The sequence below is a fragment of the Hippopotamus amphibius genome, chromosome 12 (assembly GCF_030028045.1).
Source record: "Hippopotamus amphibius kiboko isolate mHipAmp2 chromosome 12, mHipAmp2.hap2, whole genome shotgun sequence".
Lineage (NCBI taxonomy): Eukaryota > Metazoa > Chordata > Mammalia > Artiodactyla > Hippopotamidae > Hippopotamus > Hippopotamus amphibius.
Window position 1 is genome coordinate 91985372 of NC_080197.1, and position 19724 is coordinate 92005095.

Below are 19724 nucleotides of genomic sequence, written 5' to 3' on the forward strand. Positions count from 1 at the left end.
TTTTTTTTTTCTGAGTTTCTTAAAATTTTTCCCCTAAAGAGCCTAGGGAAGATATACCCTGATGACGTTACTAGGTATTTAGAATAAAACTCAGAATTATGCAGAATCACAGCAACTGATCAAAAAAGAAATCAGATAAAAATCACTCACTTTGGGTTCTCTCTAAGCCAAATTCACCCTGTTTGTGCTGATTGCTTGAAAGGAAATGAAGCAATTGTGATCTCATTCGTTTTTGTGCTGCTCCCTCTGCCAAGCTCCATTTGGTGCCCTATTGTCTCACAAGTTGCCTATTTGAGTCTTTTGAATTAAGAGTTTAGAACAGAAGGTCCATCTGCTCTGCATGAATATTAAATTATCATAAGACTTTGAATAAGGAGAATTTACCCTTGTTTTTCACAGTGTTTCCTTTTCCTTCTGTTCTAAGAAAGACTTGGAGCATCAGTTTTTGTCTTTTTTTTTTCCAACATACCCATGGACTTGAATAGGCTGCAGTTATCAAGTTGTATAATATAGTAGGCTTAGGAACCTTTGACTGGCAGGTGCTGAATAGAAATGAGAAGGTTTTATTTATTCTTATCTTTAAAAATGTGGTACTTACTAAGTATAATTGAACACGCCATATGCCAGATCTTGGTATTTTGAGGTTGTTGAATCTCATAAGAAATAAAAAAAGCACACTCTTAAAAATTACACGTTGGAGAGATATAGTTTACAGTCAATCAGGTTCATTAAGTAAATGTACATGCTATTTTAATTCATAATATGATAGATAGTATGCAACTGATAAATCTGTAGTTTCATTTTGAATATTCATGAGTGAGCAAGCTTCAGCCAGCTTTTAAGTAATATAATTTATGCACGTAAGTTGTATTTTCTTCCAGCAAGCTTCAAAACTTTTAAATCAATTTGCCAGTAATATATATTATGTAGTGAAATTTGTTAATAAAAGCTGCGTAAGCAGATCAGGTGAAGGATGGCATTTAAAAAATGTGCATGCTTTCCATTATTTAAATGTGCATCTTTTAAATAATCAGTTAACTTTTGAGCAAAGATGAAAATTGGATTAAATATGAATAGTTGTACAACCACATAGATATTCAATATTATTAATAGAAGTATGTCTAATTTCTTTGTTATAAATTTTTATAGGCTGTGTGATACTTTTAAAGATGTATAAATTCTGAAGAGGGACTTTATTCTAACTCACACAATGGAATTAAAAGGAAATGTACAACACCCATTTTGTAAAATCCATGTATTTATAATTGAAAATTGGGTTTAGTAAATAGCGCTCACAAACTGCATGTCTTTTCCTATCAGATGACCACTTCCTCTGGTCTTTTGAGGTAATTAGCTTGGATTGATCTAGGTGTTATGGAGTTCCAAAGCATACAATATTGAGTGCCCTTTGAAAGAAAAACAGTACAAATCTGTGAAAACAAAAGTTGGTTCAGAGTCATAGAAGGGGGTCTAAGCCAGGGAAGGATTCTGGAAGTTAAGCTTAATTAGCTTCAGGGTAAATCTGCTTCTGCTTAGGTGGTGAGTCAGCATGGGTAGTGTGAAACACTCATTTCAAAACAAGCAAACAGTTTCCATTGGCCTAATGTTTGCGTGAACTGTAAATATTTTGAAAGTCTCAAAAAAATTTGATACTTTCTATGCATTTTCATGAATTAAAAATATTTTCCCCGAATCAGAAGTTCTGTTTTACAATTTTACTTGATTGTTATGGAAGCAAGGCCGGCCCAGATTAAGACCTTTTAAAATCTTAAATAGGGTGCCCTAACCCACCTGTACTTATAAATGAAATAGTACTAACCCATAAAACATAAATTTTACATGTATGTACTGAAAGTAACAGAGTTTCTTTCTACCTTTGAAATTCTGTGATGGTGTATTAAAAACGAACATTTCTCATGTTTGTGTTGGCCCTGATTTGTAGCTGCCTCAAGCACCTGCTTAATGTGCCCTTACGTGCGGCATCATCTAGCAGGCAAGTAATTGGCTTACAGTCTGCTTATCAGCTCTCCTTTTTCAGAGTTTAATTCTGACTTGCCATTGCCCCTTATCCTTTTTGCACCTTATTTTACTCTCTGAACTTAATGGGCATGAAAATAACTTGAGCCTACATGTGCCTTATATTGGATTGAATTTAGGTTTACAGTTGCTCAACACCTTAAAAAGTCATAAGAACGTCTGAAATATTGAAGCAAAATGATCTGAACACCTGTAAGCTATTTTTCCTAATGAAACATTTTAAATATATATATGTATTTTTTATTCCAAAGCTATATGCCAATTTCAAGGACGAACCTACTTTGAAGGAGAAAGAAATACGGTCTATTCCTCTTCTGGAGTATGTGTTCTCTATGAGTGCAAGGTAAGGAAACAGTGTGCATTTCACAATTCTTTCAATTACATGAACACAGTAAATGTTTCTTTAAAAATCTCACCCTTGTAATGCCTTTAAAACTTCTAAGGCAGAGAGAAAATTTAAGAAATTTAAAATGATAATTATAGCTCAAATGTATAGAAATTCTCAGTTTTTGCAATCATGTAAATTAGTGTTTGTAAAATAATTTTCCTAATAAATAAAAACACCCTTTTGTCAAATTAAAGTTTTATGAAGTTGTCTTATATTTTCCAAATACAAATCAGCTCCTTGTTTACTGTTTTGAAGAAAATGTAATAAAGTTAGACTCAGCCTGTTGTCACTCTTGGTTTTGACTCATGATAAATATCACTCAGTCCAATTAAAATCAGAACAAAATTTACCTAATAAAAATTAGCTCTCGGATGGAGATGAGACTGATATTGATCTTAATTCCTTTGGGAGGAATCTTTTAAATGATTTGAAGGGGAATGCTCTATAAATGTACTACTTTGGTCTCTTGAAGTATGCTTCTGAAGCAAATGCAATTCATTTTAACTCGGCCTCTGATCTACTAATTGAAAAACTAAGTATGTTTCATACCTTTTCACATTTACCTTTTATAAACTGTCATTTTATATTCCTTGACCCCATAGTGTTACATTTCAAGCCACAGTCTATCTAAAAGAAACTGTCTACATATAAAGTTTCTGCTTTAGGGTTCATTTACACTTGGTCCTTAATGTTCTTCTTTAAATGCCTCCTGTCCATGGTTTGTGGGGATGATTTAGTATGTGTAGATTATTTAGAAAATAAAATAGGTGATTTACTCTGCTGGCAATAAGCTGTGAGCATTCATGTAATTAAGTGTTGGAGAAAAGAAAATCCTCAGAATTTTGCCAAAATAAATTGAATCTGAAAAAGCCAGCTGTATACCTCATGCATCTTAAGTTGGAAGACATTTGGGATAAGCAAGGAGGAGACATAAAGAGGAAAAATGGTGACAGATTTGATTTCTAGAACATGAAAGCTCTGATTTGTTCATGTCCGTTATAAGGTATTTTAGCTGCTGCTTTTGGCTTTAAGTTAGCTCTCCCATGATATAGGTTACCGTCTTAAAGTGAAGGGAGCTGGCGCATAGCAACATTAACACAATTGCTGAAGCTGTATTTCAGTGCTGTTTCAAGTGGAGCAGGTCCCACTATAAATAAAAGGATTGGAAGGCTTGGAGTGATAGCTAGCAACACCAAGGAAATCAGAGCAAAGCTACTTCAAGGAAGGTGGAAAACTTTTGTTGGGTTTGTGAGAAGTCTGTGTATAGGCAACTGTGCGGGTGCTTAATAAATATTGAGTGAATGAATAAATGTTACCTTTTATTTGCTCAAACGAAGGCACCGTTTCCTACCCTCTAATGCTGTGCTGTTTATAGTAGAAATACAGGCAAGCCACACGTGATTTTTATTGGGCTAAATTTCCTGTATTCAACCGCATAAAACCAAAATATTATCATTTCTGATGTAATCAATATAATATTCTTAATGAAATATTTTACATTCTTTTATCACACTAAGTTGTCAAAATCTTGCACATATTTTACATTTACAGCGTTCAAGAGCAACATGCAGCTAGTGGCTGTGGATTCTACAGCACAGCTCTATCGAATTTTCATAAGCTTTTGTAATTCTTCACTAAATTCTTGACATTGACTCCCATTGTTCCTTCTCCCTCCAGGCCCCTGAGCCTCTTCTGTATTTTACATAATTGACAGGCTTCCATTTTCTGGGCTGTCAATTCTAGTCCTTCTTTGTTCCTTTATTGTCAGTTTTGTGGCCTTGAAAATGTGTGCTGGGGGCGGGGGGGGGGGGGGCGGGGGCAGTGTCTGTGAATTTAATAGTAACACAGAAAAACACTGTGGTCCTGAAAATAAGATTATCAGAATGCGTATTACCATCAAACCAAAGGAAGAATAGCGTTTGACTCCACTGTATACATGTCTCCTGCCACTTTCTTGATAAGAAATTATGGTGACTTGGAGAAGGTCCTTTGCATCGATAAGCCAGGAAGAGGGAAATATTGAAATGACTATTTCTTCAATAAAAGCAGTACTTATAGAAATGACATCTAAAGAGCTAAGCTATTGAGCAGTGTTAAAATGGAAGCCTCCAAGCTCCAGTGGTTATTTTATTACTTATGTATTGGTAAGCATAACATAACAGTTAATGACTCTCGTTTTTAAAAGACTGGAGGTTGACAGTATAGAAGCAAAATGTTTGCTTCAGAGGCAGTGCTACTACATTTATCAGAAAAGTGTTCTGTATTTCGGTTTCTCTTTGAGAAGGGTTTTATCTGCTTTGGTGGCTAGAACTATAATCACTTTACATTGATTTATTCATTCGTTCAGTAAATTTTTGGAGTGCCAATTATGTGCCAGAAAATAGGCAAGACATTCAGGCTCAAGAGATGTAAACCCTGCCCTCATTTTCCTTACAGTTTTGTGAGCGAGCCCCAGTATTCCTTATCACACTCACTTGGGATAATCTCTTTATAACAGTTTAGGAAACTTTGAAATGAGAGTGTTTAAAAAACCCGGTTTTTATTTATTGTTTTCCAAAGAGCACTATTGATGGAATTCAAGCTGTATCTTTGCCACAGTTGTCATCTGGATGTGCAAATATGTTGTAAACTAACAACATATTTCAGAATCTTTCAGCAGTACCCTGATGTTTGGAAATTGAAGACCTGGCTGCAGTGTGGCATACTCCCATTCCCAGAGCTGTGTGTCCACTTGAAAGTCATTCCAGTTGTTATTTAATGTCACTTTGCAAATGAGTCTATAACCTGTGCAGAGGTTCTCAGGATGAAAATGTCACTCTCATGTTTGAAGAAATTTCATGGGTGCTGAATCTGGAAGCTTCTGAGTTCGTTCTAATTAAGAAGTTTGAAGCGTTTGTTTTCTGTCGTGTAACAGGACCAGACCATGAAGCTGATTGAGAGTCCAGGCTGTCCGGCTCTGGACTGTCCAGAGCCTCATCAGATTACCTTGTCTCATAGCTGTTGCAAAGTGTGTAAAGGTAAGACTTTTCTGTAGAGTAAAATTAATATGCATCAGTCATTCTAAGAGGCTAGTTGTATTGACAGGAAATAGACCTTTTTATAAGCAAGTTATTTCCAAAGACTATCGAATTAAAATCAAGATGCACCCATGCATTTCCCCTGGGTGTATTGTACCTGTTTCAAGCTCTGGGTTTCTAAACTTCTCTCTGTGTACTGGTTCTGAGTCAGCATGACATTGTTGAAAACATTTACACAACAGTGCTGAGTTATTTTGTTTATTTTGTGTGTGTGAGGGGCGGGGATTTGCTTTTCTTTTCTCTTCCCTTTGTTTTTATAATTGACTTAGCATCATTCCCATTTGACTACTTCAAATCCCTCTCTTCACAATTCCACTCATCTTCCTGATAGGCTTCTATATACTGAGGAGAGAAGGTCCATCAGATGTTCATTGCTTGTTCTGTGCTGCCTCTGAGATGCTGATAGGCATATGACCGATAAGTAGAAGGAACTTAGGTCTTTAGTTCAATATAAGAAAACAGTAAAATTTGAGGTACTCAGAAATGCAGTGGGCTGCCCAGGAGGCAGTGAGTTGCCCATCACTAAAGATTCTTAAACTTGGTATTTTGTTGTAATTCAAGTAGTAAGCTAAAGGATTGATTATGTGGAACTTTTTATGACCCCTACTAATCATGAAATATGTGCCTTCTTGTGTTTTCTTGAAATTATATGTTTGTGAATCTGTCTCCTTCATTAGACTTTGCACCTTGAGGGCAGGGCTGAGTCTCTACATTCATCTCTATACTCTATTTTTTTTTCGTTTTTAATTTTAATTTTTTTGGCTGTGTTGGGTCTTCGTTGCTGTGAGCAGGCTTTCTCTCTAGTTGTGGTGAGTGGGGACTTCTCTTCCTTGTGGTGTGTGGCCTTCTCATTGCGGGGGCTTCTCTTGTTGCACATGTGGGCTTCAGTAGCTGTGGCGAGTGGGCTTACTTGCTCCACAGCGCATGGGATCTTCCTGGCCCTGGGATCAAACCCGTGTCCCCTGCATTAGCAAGCAGATTCTTCACCACTGCGCCACCGGGGAAGTCCCCATCTCTATTTTCTTAATACCTAGTGTGACACCTGGGATGTCATTGGAGCTCATCACTCATGTGATTGGTACTGTATAACAAAGTGCCCTAAATGAGCTACTAGCACTTGTTTTAATAATAGCCTTAATAATAGGTGCAAAACAAAACCTAAATAGAAAAAGAGCCAGAAAAAGAATCTTCATAAAACATACACTGTTTTTTTCCTTTTAATCTCATCTATTAAAAGGAAAACAGAAGATCCCTCAGTTTTTTCATTTTCTTTTTAGCTACTTCTGCCATCCATTCAATGAAGGCCTGATCGCATCCATTTCTTTTTAAAGAACCTTAATACGTTACCAAAAGCAAGTTAAGAATGGAAAAGCTAGCTACAAAAACTGTTATATGTAAATTGCCTATAGTTTTAAAAATTAATCTGTTTACATAGCACACTTGAAATACAATGGAAAAATATACTGTGATCTACACCCCCTTCACCTGAAATTTTGATATGATCGATATGTGACCAGCCAGGGCCAGAAGTGAACTCAGGTTTAGCTGCTCATTGCTCAGAAGTCTATGTTCGAGAGACAAGGATTGGTGGAAAAAGAAAGGTGTATTATTCAGGAAGCCGGCAACCTGGGAAGACGGTGGACCAGCATCCCCAAAACCATCTCCAAGTGGCCAGTTAGAGGACAAGAGTTTGTAAAGGAGAAGCTTTGGAGGTGTGTGGTGGGGACTGTGTGTGGAGCAGCACAGTCTGCTCTGATCATGATCTTGAAACGGGGTGCGCTGGTCTGGTCAGGGTCATCTTGACTGTGTAAGGACAGCAGTTAATCCGTAGCTGCAGGGTTGAAATGTCCTGTAGTTCCTGGAATTTCTCAAGTGTGTGAAAGGTTATTCTTTAAGCATTTAATCACATAATAGCGTATTCAGGCCTAAGTCATAGGTTTTTCTCCAAGTGGAACTGGGGCTTCCAGTATAGAGTTGCCTTCGCCAAGTCGGAAGCTCAGATTCCTTTTCCTAATTCCTAAACAGGTGTTTCAGAGCCAGATTCCAGATATATGGGAGCCTTGGTATCACCTTAAAAAAACTTCGATGAATTATTTTACTCAACCCGGGTTGAGAACCGCTGGCTTAGAACTGGAACTGAAATTGTCCATGTTTGCCTTTTTTTTTTTTTAAGAACTTTTATTGAGATACAGTTAACATACAATAAGCTGCATATACTTAGAGTGTACAATTTGGTATTTTTTTTCTTATTAGTAATATACATATGGCAATCCCAATCTCCCAATTCATTCCCCCCCGAACCCAAGTTCGCCTTTCTTGAAACACTTAACACCATTTAAAATAAAGATTGCTTCCATTTCTGACTTCAAATATATAGAATAAACAAATAAGTCCTCCTGGCAGACTCTGACTTTTAAACTAAAAAGTGTCAAGTTTTGAAGGCTTAAATTTTGAGTCACCTCCAACATATATATTGTGACAAATTCATTTGTAGTAAAGTTGGCCTCCAGTTTCCAGGCCTGTCTGCCTAGTGCTAAAGATGCCGTGTTCACATCTGAAAGAGTAAGTTGTTCAACAAGGGTAGGTAAATATTCCCTGAGGGCAGAGCTGGAGGTTAAAGTGTTGACCTTTCCACTGGAGGCTCGGCCAGTGGTTGGAAACCAAGCTGTGCTCAGAAGGAAGTAAGGCTTCAAATCTCTAGGGACCAAGTCAAATCCAGCCAGGTACCCTGCTGTCTCCTGTTGTAGCAGCTGAGGAACAGTGTAGCAGGAATGCTCTTTGAAGGAAGCTATGACAAATTACAACACGACAGAGACTTCATGATACAGTGAGGACTCGACTTAGAAAAGTACAGAAATAACATATATATAATGATATGTTTTTATATTTCAGCCCTTCCCATTCTCCTTCTCCTCCCTCAGCCGCCCCTTTCTCTGGTTGCAGACTATCAAGTCCTATTCACTGGATGCCCAACTTCAATATAGCATTGACTTTGTCAAGCCTTACAATTAGAAGTAAATAATAGAGGCACCCGTGTATATAAGTCCAAGTGGGTATAGATTGTTTGCTCCCAACTTCTGGACAGCTCATAGTTTCCCACATCATTCAGTTACACCTTCGTGATTCTTATTATCTGTGTGTCTCAAATAACATTATTTAGGTAATTTTTTAATATCTACTGTTAGTCAACTCATTTTGTGGAAATTTAGTTTCATTCCTAAGCAGTGGTATAAATGAAATAATGGGATTATTTGTTATATTAATGTATTTTTTTATACACATTAAAAAAATTCCATTGCTATCAGTACTTTTAAAAAAAGATTCATCCGTGCCCCTGAACTACATTTTGGGAAGAATCAAGATTATCCATCATCTTGCAAGTGATACCGATATGAGTTAGTATTCTTTCAAGTACAAGCGATAGAACACCCAATCCAAGTGACTTAAGCAAAAAAATGGAACACGTGGCCTCAGTAAGTGACTTGATTCAGATCTCAAATCTTGCCCCTCTGCTTAGATGCATATCCCCGTTTGTCTCCTCTAAAGTAGCCTTATTTTCAGACTCCATGTGTTCTCAGGTAGACCCCTGACATTTTTTTTTTCTAAATTTATTTATTTATTTATTGGCTCCATTTGGTCTTCATTGCTGTGCACGGGCTTTCTCTAGTTGTGGCGAGTGGGGGCTACTCTTCGTTGTAGTGTGTGGGCATCTCATTGCGGTGGCTTCTCTTGTTGCAGAGCACAGGCTCTAGATGCTTGAGCTTCAGTAGTTGTAGCACGCAGGCTCAGTAGTTGTGGCTCGCGGGCTTAGTTGCTCCACAGCATGTGGGGTCTTCCTGGACCAGGGGTTCAACCCGTTTCCCCAGCATTGGCAGGTGGATTCTTAACCACTGTGCCACCAGGGAAGTCCCACCCCTGACATTCTTATGCTTACATCATTATGATACTACAGTAGGTGGAAGAGAAAGTTCAATATCCTCGTGAGTTGAACAAAAGTCCCAGTGGGATGCATTGATTGGTGTGGCCTTAACCAGTGGGCAGTGGAGTCCATTTTCCTGTAAGCACCTAGGCTGACAGTAAAGGTGAAGAGTTCATCCCAGGTACGTGTAGACTGCCCCCCACCCCCCCACACCTCGACGAAAAGGAGGAATAGACAGACACCTGGAGGGAAAACCAACAAATATTCACCTCAAAATTATTGTCTTCTCTTTCTCCTGATTATTATGAATAAGCTTTATTTATATTGTTCTTATGCATAATCTTTTATATCCACCCTTCTTTCCTTAGACAGTCACAGAGAAATGCATATTAATATTTTATAAAAAGATCTAGCACCCTTAATAAAAGAATTTCACGTAAATTTGGAAAGCTTAAAAGAAATAGAAAACTTGGTATCCTTGTGGTTAAAATCCAAAAGAAAAAGAGTTGGTGGAATCAGGCTTCCTGACTTCAAACTATACTACGAGGCCATAGTGATCAAGACAGTACGATACTGGCACAAAAATAGAAAGGAAGATCAATGGAATAGAATAGAGAACTCAGAAGTAAGCCCAAACACATATGGGCACCTTATCTTTGACAAAGGAGGCACGAATATAAAATGGAAAAAAGACAGCCTCTTCAGTAAGTGGTGCTGGGAAAATTGGACAGCTACATGTAAAAGAATGAAATTAGAACACTTCCTAACACCATACACAAAAAGAAACTCCAAATGGATTAAAGACCTACATGTAAGGCCAGACACTATAAAACTCCTAGAGGAAAACATAGGCAGAACACTCAATGACATACAACAAAGCAAGATCCTTTTTAACCCACCTCCTAGAATCATGGAAATAAAATCAAGAATAAACAAATGGGACCTCATGGAACTTAAAAGCTTTTGTACAGCGAAAGAAACCATAAACAAGACTAAAAGGCAACCCTCAGAATGGGAAAAATAGTTGCCAACGAAACAATGGACAAAGGATTAACCTCCAAAATATACAAGCAGCTCATGCAGCTTAATACCAAAAAAGCAAATAACCCAATCCACAAATGGGCAGAAGACCTAAATAGACATTTCTCCAAAGAAGACATACAGATGGCCAACACACACATGAAAAGATGCTCAACATCACTCATCATCAGAGAAATGCAAGTCAAAGCCACAATGAGGTGTCACCTCACACCGATCAGAATGGCCATCATCACAAAATCTGGAAACAACTAATGTTGGGGAGGGTGTGGAGAAAAGGGAACTCTCCTGCACTGTTGGTGGGAATGTAAGTTGGTACAGCCACTATGGAAAACAGTTTGGAGGTTCCTTAAAAAAACTACAAATAGAACTACCATATGATCCAGTAATCCAACTCCTGGGCATATACCCAAAGAAAACCATAATCCCAAAAGAAACTTGTACCATAATGTTTATTGCAGCACTATTTACAATAGCCAGGACATGGAAGCAACCTAAATGCCCATCAACAGATGAATGGATAAAGAAGATGTGGCATATATATACAATGGAATGTTACTCAGCTATAAAAAGGAATGAGATGGAGCTATATGTCATGACGTGGATAGACCTAGAGTCTGTCATACAGAGTGAAGTAAGTCAGAAAGAGAAAGACAAATATTGTATGCTAACTCATATATACGGAATCTAAAAATGGTACTGATGAACTCAGTTACAAGACAAGAACAAGGACGCAGATGCAGAGAATGGACTGTAGAACTCGAGGTTTGGGGGGGCGGGGGGTGAAGGGGAAGCTGAGACGAAGTGAGAGAGTAGCACAGACATATATATACTACCAACTGTAAAATAAATAGCCAGTGGGAAGTATAACAAAGAAAGTTCAACTCGAGGATGGATGATGCCTTAGAGGACTGGGATGGGGAGGGTGGGGGAGAGTCGAGGGAGGGAGGGAATATAGGAATATGTGTATAAATACAGATGATTGAACTTGGTGTACCTCAAAAAATTTTTTTAAAAATAAAATAAAATAAAAAATAAATAAAATAAAATCTGCCATGAAAAAAAAAAATCCAAAAGAAGAAATGAAAGAAAGGTCTAATTATATTAGACCATTGATCTATCCATTTATAACAAATACTTGAATTTTCTCCTATGATAGGTCTCTCAGCACATTTGGTTTGTGGCTTACTAGTAAAACTCTGCTTTAATTATTAACAAATGCTATACCGTTACACTTTTGCATAGATGATCTCATTTGAACCTTACATTTTTGCAAGATAGATATTATCCTAATTTTACAGGTGAGAAAAGCTGAAGGTTTAGAAAGGTTAATTAACTTAACGCAGCTAGTAATTTACACAGCCAGTAAGTGGTAGAGATCAGATGTAAATCCAGGTGTTTCAATTTCAAAAACCATGCACCGATGAGCAGGAATGTGACTGTGATGGTAGTAGGACTATGGTTTTTTGCCAACCCATACTCTGATTTTAAGTTCACAACTATAGATTGGAAACAGGCCCCTTTAATTGAGTCTGAATTTTCTACCCATCAGTAGTTAGCCTTTTAATCTTGACATTTTTTAATCTAAGCAGTAAAACAACCAATAGATTCAGTCAACTTATTTGCTGAGAGACTAAATCAAAATAGCTATCTGACATTGTTTAGAGTAAATTAGAGTTGATGAAATTTTCAGTTTTCAAGTCTCTGGGTTAATTTAAAAAACTCATTTGATGAAAAGTAAAGTACTCCCTAACTGAACCTAGAACAGGAGAAGTAGAATCACACTGTTGTCTTATAGTTGGAAAATTCTTGCAGCAATTAAACACTGCATGGTGAACGCGTGCGTATTTGATGCTGAGATGAGGGGTTCTTACCATTACTTATACTGAACCGGAAATGGATTGCAATAGAGGAGGCCATAAGGTATAGACAGTGGTGGCAGTGATAGGACAGAGTTTGAAAAATGAGAGAAAAGAAAATGCAGCAAAATGAAGTGTTGAAAGATAGTTTTGAAAAATATAAACTTATGAAAGAAAAATAAAAGTGCATCAAGAACAGTTCCTGTCCTCAGTCCACTGCTCTCTAAGAGTTGTTTAAAGCATTACAGGTCAATTTCTACAGATTTAGCACTGTGTTAGGACATGGTCTCCTAATTCTTTGTGTATCTTAAGGAGTGGGCCAATTTTTTTTTAGTAACTTGGTTTTAATTTAGAATAAAGTGATTTTTTGAACCTTTTCATTTTAGATTGATGATGTGCTGAGCTGTTGGGATAGAGAATGAGGATGACTTATTAGCTAAAGTTATCCCCCCCTCAGGCATTGTAAAAAGACACTGGAATACATTTTAAGAAATATGGTCTCAATTTAACTACTTGAAGAAAATAAAAAGACCCTAGGAGAAAACATTTTTAACTTTTCCCCTCCTTAAGAATGAACTTTTTACTCCTAAATTTTCAGCCTTAATCATGAGAACTTAGATTGTGAAGAATCTTGTCAAGAAAAGTTAAGTAATTTCGGGGCTGTTATTGACTATGTACTTTTCCAGTCTTCATACACCTCTGTTCTATTTTATTTTATTTCTGTAGAAATCACTAATTTTTTTGATTTTTCCTATCCTTTTAAAATGCATCACTGTATTTTGAGAGCCTCACCCTTCCTAAGGCTTAAATTGTACAAATAATATTTTACTGTACATTGTAGTTGCATTTCATGGGAGATATGTTTTAATTCTGGGATGATATTCAAGATAGTCATTATGGGCAAAAACAAACTGGAATGGACGTCAGCCATTGTGCTATCCCAGAGTGTGCCTGCTGGCTGTGGTGTAGCCTCGTTCACCCATTTCACTGAATCTCAGCGTTCTGTGGTAATTTGATAAAAAATAAGATGAGCCAGTGTAGAACTTACATCTTCATGATTTGTTCAAGTAAGTCTTTTCTTGCATGTAAGCAGATGAGTTTATTCTGAGCTACATGAAATGTACTCTCCTAGACTTCTTTTCTTTTATACATGGTGAAACAGTAATTCATTAAACAATGTAAACTAGATAGAAAATTTATGCATCAAGCAATTTGAAAACTGTTTGAATGATATATGATCATATAATTTCCATTAAATATGGATTCCAGTGTTCAAGCTTTTCTTTTTTTTTAAGATTTATTTTATTATTTATTTACTTAACTTTTGGCTGTGTTGGTTATTCGTAGCTGCACAAGGGCTTTCTCTAGTTGTGGTGAGCAGGGGCTACTCTTTGTTGTGCTGTGCGGGTTTCTTATTGCGGTGGTTTCTCTTGTTGTGGAGCATGGGCTCTAGGTGCTTGGGCTTCAGTAGTTGTGGCACGCAGGCTCAGTAGTTGTGGCTCACGGGCTCTAGAGCACAGGTTCAGCAGGTGTGGCTCACGGGCTTAGTTGCTCCATGGCATGCGGGATCTTCCCAGACCAGGGATCGAACCTGTGTCCCCAGCATTGGCAGGCGGATTCTTAACCATTGCGCCACCAGGGAAGCCCTCAAGCTTTTCATTTCAGCATCTTAGATGATCTCTGAACAACGGATTCACACAAGAAAAAGAGATTTGAGAAATTACAGATGCTTGCTGTCTGTTTATGAAATGTCCATTTTTCTTTCCTCTCATAAAGACTCTGGAATCCATGGAATCTTTATAATTCAGAAAAATTTTCTTATTCTTTTGAATGGACATACTTTGTCTGGCAGATTTCCAGAGAAAATTAAAGTGATGTGATTTTCTTTTTTTTACATATTGAGAGTTTTGTAGGTGTTTTTGAGGATGCCAGGTCATCTGTTTCATTTCTAAATACACAACATCTCATCTGGATTGGTCTGTATTACTCATAGTTATTGATAATGTTCAATCGCTAATTCTCAGATCCCTTTCCTTCCTCACTCTACCTTCTGTAGTGTAAATATTTGTTTTGGACTCCAGGAATCTTTCTTTTCCAATATTTGGAGGCCTGTAATTAGAATATTAGGGACTAGAGATAGCATTTATAAAGTCAGAAACAAAGGAGACAGAATTAACTTCAAGTAGGAATTAAATCAGTTAAACACTCAAAAAACTTTTTAGTCACCTTTTTATTACATATAGCATATGGTCTTATAAACATTGGATGAAGATATCAACTTAAAATATCTTTTAGGGGATTAGATATTAAAGAGACAAGTTTATTTGCTTTGTTGTAACTTCATTTACCATAATAACTTTCTTTTTTCTTGTAGGTTATGACTTTTGTTCTGAAAGGCATAACTGCATGGAGAATTCTGTGTGCAGAAATCTGAATGACCGGGCTGTTTGTAGCTGTCGAGATGGTTTTAGGGCTCTTCGAGAGGACAATGCCTACTGTGAAGGTAATCCTTGTAATGTTGTGTAGTTTGGCTGTATAAATTTCCTAGGATTACTGCATGCAAAATTTATTAATTTCCCAGGTTGTCAAGTTGATGGGCCCATTAAAAGCAGTGAATTTAATTTGAAGCATATTAATCAGCTAAAAATAATTATGTTTCAAATTAAAGTTTTTCAGCTATCTGCTATGTCAGACTAATAAGTTAATATGGCTGGGTTTCTTGAATTAGGACAATACTTCCACGGTGAAATTGCCTTCTTTTTTTCATAATTAGATATTCAGATAGTTCACATATCGACATGATTACTGTGGCTTGCAGTTCGAATTGTAGTCAGATTTTTGCAGACAATGTTGTATAACAAAGGCAGTCAGTTAACAGGAAGATAAAGTGCCCAGCACTATTTCTGTTCAGTATAATCTCGGTGGTTGTATTCATGCTCTGTGGTATTTAGTAAATAGGTCCAGTGGAATAAATAGTTTCCTAGTTATTTGAAAAATCTTAACTAATATCCCAGGTAGTTTATTGTCTCATTGAAACATCCCAAATATAGTGAGGAGGACCCTGACATTCACAGATACTGTGGCTTTGACTATTCATGAAGACCCAAGAGGTCCATGAGATGCAGAAATTTATAATTTCCCCAAGGCACATATCTGAATCAGTCTCATTAATTGTGTGACTAGCTAGTGGGTTTTGCAAGTAAGGACACTGATATCGTGGTATTTGGGCACTTGGACGGTTCTAAACTTACCCTTTCCAAATGTCAAGAATGTGCCCATCAGTCCTTGGAGATCGTGTTTAGCTACTTGATGATTTATTGGCCCTTGGGAAACCAATGTCTGTTGTTCCCCTTAGCTTTCAATAGATATTCTCTGCCTTAAAAATTGGTATTCATTTTTTAAATTGACCTTTTTTTCCAGCATATCTCTTTAAATGCTTCTGATTCAGTCCTAAAGAGACCATTCCATTTTTGCCAAAAGAAAGACATATAGCTTCTCTTCCCCATTTATAATGCAGATTGATTTAAAAGTCCTCATTTTGAAAGGTTTTATATTGGAGATAAATTTAAACAGTAAAATAATGTAGTTTTCATTAATAGTTAAGATCTCTAATATGTAACAAGTTCCACTGATATTGTTAATGTGTATAACATGAAATCACATGATATAAATTCATGATACCTTTTTGAATCTTAATTTAATGATAATTATATATAGTTCGAACTGCTTATTTTTGTTATTGTTAAGTATACTCACTCTTGTAATAAATATTTGGTGAGCACCTACTGAGAACCAAACACTTTTCTAGGCGCTGGGTAGTAAATGGTGAATAAGACTGATAAGGTTCCTGTGCTCAGAAGCTTACATTCCAGGGAGAAGACAGAGAATAAATGGGTAACTCAGAAGTAGAGAAAGCAATTTAAGTTAGTAATAAATAATAGGAAAAAAATTAAACAGGATGATGTGATAGAAATTGATCGGGAATTAATTTAGATGAGATGGTCAAGGAAAGCCACTGGGTCTAGGGTTGGGAGGGGATTGACAGGTAATTTGAGACTTGATGATAAGAAATTAACGTGGAGAGATCTGGAACAGAGCATTCCAACTAGGAGGAATAGCAGGTAGAAAGATCCTAAGTGGTAACTAGGTTGGATGGTCTAGAAACAGAAAGGAGGATAATGTGATAGAGCAGATGAGTCAGTTAAAATGCAAGAGAATTAGGTAGGGGCCAGGTAATGTAAGGAGGCTGTAAGTATTTTAGATTCATCTAGTAAAGGAGTGATATGCACAGACTTGTATCAAAAAAGACAGCTCTGGCTGCAGTGTGTTGGATGAACTATGGGGTTGAATGCGGTTGGAAGAACAGAAGTGTAAACAGGAAGACCAGTTGGAAGGCTGTTGAAGAAGCCTAGGCAAAAATGTTGATGGCCTGGCTTAAGAAAGTGATAAGAGAGAGAAGGAGCATATTCATGGTATGTTTTGGAAATGGAGCCAACAATACTTGCAGATAGTTTACTGTGGAGGAGAATTAAAGAGTGATGAAGGGAAGTCAAGTTTTTGATTTTGAGCAACACATGGGTGATGTTGCCATTTATTGAGACAGGAAAGAATACAAGGGAAGAGACCAGAAATTTAAGTTATTCATCAATACAGCCTGTTGAAAATTGATTTAATTGTAAAGACTAGCTCACTGTTTTTATCTACACATTTATCTGTAGTGCAGAATGACAGCTGTTTTCCATTCTGAATGGATCATACCGAAAAATGGTTTGTAAATTTCCTCATGTTATTTATTTTTCATTTAAGGAAGTAATCTTCAAAAGTTAGGAAAATGATGGTTTGTTATAGGGATCTTGAATTTTTTTATACATGAGTACTTCTAGTATATTTTTTGTTATTCATGTTAACAGGTTCTGCAGTATTCTGATCAAATTTGATTTTCTTTTTCATTTTGTTGTTGTTGCTAAGAATTTTTTATTGAAAGGCAATTGACACACATTATATTAGTTTCAGATGTACAACATAGTAATTTGATATTTTGATACATTACAAAATGATCATCATGATAAGTCTAGCTACCATGTCACAATACAAAGTTATTACAATATTATTAACTATATTACGTATACTATACGTTACATCCCAAGACATTTATTTGGAACTAGAGGTTTGTACCTCTAGATACCCCTCACCGGTTTTACTCCTCCCCCGACCCACTTATCTTCTAGCATCCACCAGTTTTTCTCTGTATGTATGAGTCTGTTTCTATTTTGTTATATTTGTTCATTTGTTTTGTTTTTTAGATTCGACACATAAGTGAAATCATATGGTATTTTTGTTTCTTTGTCTGACTTATTTCGATTAGCATAACCCTCTTGGTCCATCCATGGTCTCACAAATGCAAGATTTCATTCTTTCTATGGCAGGGTAATATTCCATTCCAGTATGTATGTATGTATGTATATATACATACTGGAATGGATATATACAATATATATACCACATCTTTATATTCTTTCATCTATTGATGGGCACTTAGGGTGCTTCCACATCTCAGCTCTTTTGAATAATGCTGCAGTGAACACAGGGGTGCATATATCTTTTTGCATTAGTGTTTTTGTTTTCTTTGGAAAAATACCCGGAAGTGGAATTGCTGGATCTTATGGTAGTTCTATTTTTAATTTTTTGAGGAAGCTCCATACTGTCATCCATCGTGACTGTACCAATTTAGTTTCCCAACAACAGTGCACAAGCATTCCCTTTTATCCACACTCTCGCCAATACTTGTTATTTGTTGTCTTTTTGATGATAGCCATTCTAACAGGTGTAAGGTGATAATCTCATTGTAGCTTTGATTTGCATTTCCCTGATGACTAGTGATGTTGAGCATCTTTTCATGTGTGTCTTGGTCATCTGCATGTCTTCTTTAGAAAATTGTCGTTTTGGATTCTTTGCCCATTTTTTAATCAGGTTGTTAGTTTTCTTGATGTGGTTATGAATTCTTTGTATATTTTGCATGTTAACCTCTCATCAGATATATCATTTGCAAATAACTTCTCCCATCTTCTTTTTGTTTTGTTGATAGTTTCCTTTGCTCTGCAAAAGCTTTTTAGTCTGATGAAGTCTCATTTGTATGTTTTTGCTTTTCTTTCTCTTGTGTAAGGAGATAGATCCAAAAAAATATTTCAAAAACTGATGTCAAAGAGTGTACTGCCTGTTTTCTTCTAGGAGTTTTATGGTTTCAGGTATTACATTTAAATCTTTAATCCATTTCGAGTTTGTTTTTCATATGGTGTGAGAAAGTAGTCCGGTTTGATTCTTTTGCATGTAGCTCTCCAGTTTTCCCAACACCATGTATTGAAGAGGCTCTCTTTCTTTGTATATTCTTGTCTCCTTTTTCATAGATTAATTGAACACATAAGTGTGGTTTTATTTCTGGGATTTCTCTTTTGTTCCATTGATCCGTGTGTCTTTTTTGTGCCAGTATCATATAGTTTTGATGACTGTAGCTTTGTAGTATTGGGAGCATAATACCTTCAGCTTTGTTCTTTCTAAAGATTGCTTTGGAAATTTGGGGGTTTTGTGTTTCCATACAGATTTTAGAATTATTTGTTTTAGTTCTGTGAAAAATGTCATTGGTATTTTGATAGGAATTGCATTGAATTTGCAGATTGCCTTGGGGAGTATGGTTATTTTAACAAAATTAATTCTTCCAGTCCATGAGCACAGTGCATTTTTCCATTTATTTGTGTCATCTTCAGTTTTTCATCATGTCATATAGTTTTCGGAGTACGGGTCTTTTACTTCATTTGCTAGATTTATTCCTAGGTATTTTATTCTTTCTGATGCAACTTTAAATGGGATTTTTTTCTTGATTTCTCTTTCTTATAGTTAATTTCTAGTATATAGAAACATAACTGATTTCTGTATATTAATTTTGTATCCTGCCACCTTACTGAATTCATTTATTAATTTTACGATTCTTGGTTAAATCTTTAGTATTTTCTACGCATAGTATTAGGTCATCTGAAAATATTAAAAGTTTTATTTATTTGGATGCCTTTTATCTCTTTTTCTTGTTTGATTGCTGTGGCTAGTACATTCAATACTATGCTGAATAAAAGTCACTATAGTGGGCTTTCTTGTCTTATTCTTGATCTTAGAGGAAAAGCTTTCAGCTTTTCACTGTTGAGTTAGCTATGTGCTGTCATATATGGCCTCCATTATGTTGAGGTATATTTCCTCTATACTGACATTGTTGAGAGTTTTTATCATAAATCCATGTTGAATTTTGTCATAAGCTTTCTCTGCATCTATTGAGATGATCATATAATTTTTATTCTTTGATTCATTAATATGATTTATCACATATTTTGATTTGTGGATATGGAACCATCCTTTCATTC

The 19724-nt window shown here is 36.3% G+C and overlaps 1 protein-coding gene across 1 annotated transcript in view; it reads left to right on the top strand.

Moving 5' to 3' along the window:
- The window catches only part of NELL2 (neural EGFL like 2), a 334778-nt gene that overhangs the window by 151935 nt on the left and 163119 nt on the right, over positions 1-19724 (top strand). The window contains exons 10-12 of the mRNA XM_057701965.1: positions 2289-2380; positions 5340-5442; positions 14693-14821. Of these exons, the coding sequence (XP_057557948.1) occupies positions 2289-2380; positions 5340-5442; positions 14693-14821 (324 nt within the window). The remainder of the gene's footprint in view (positions 1-2288; positions 2381-5339; positions 5443-14692; positions 14822-19724) is intronic.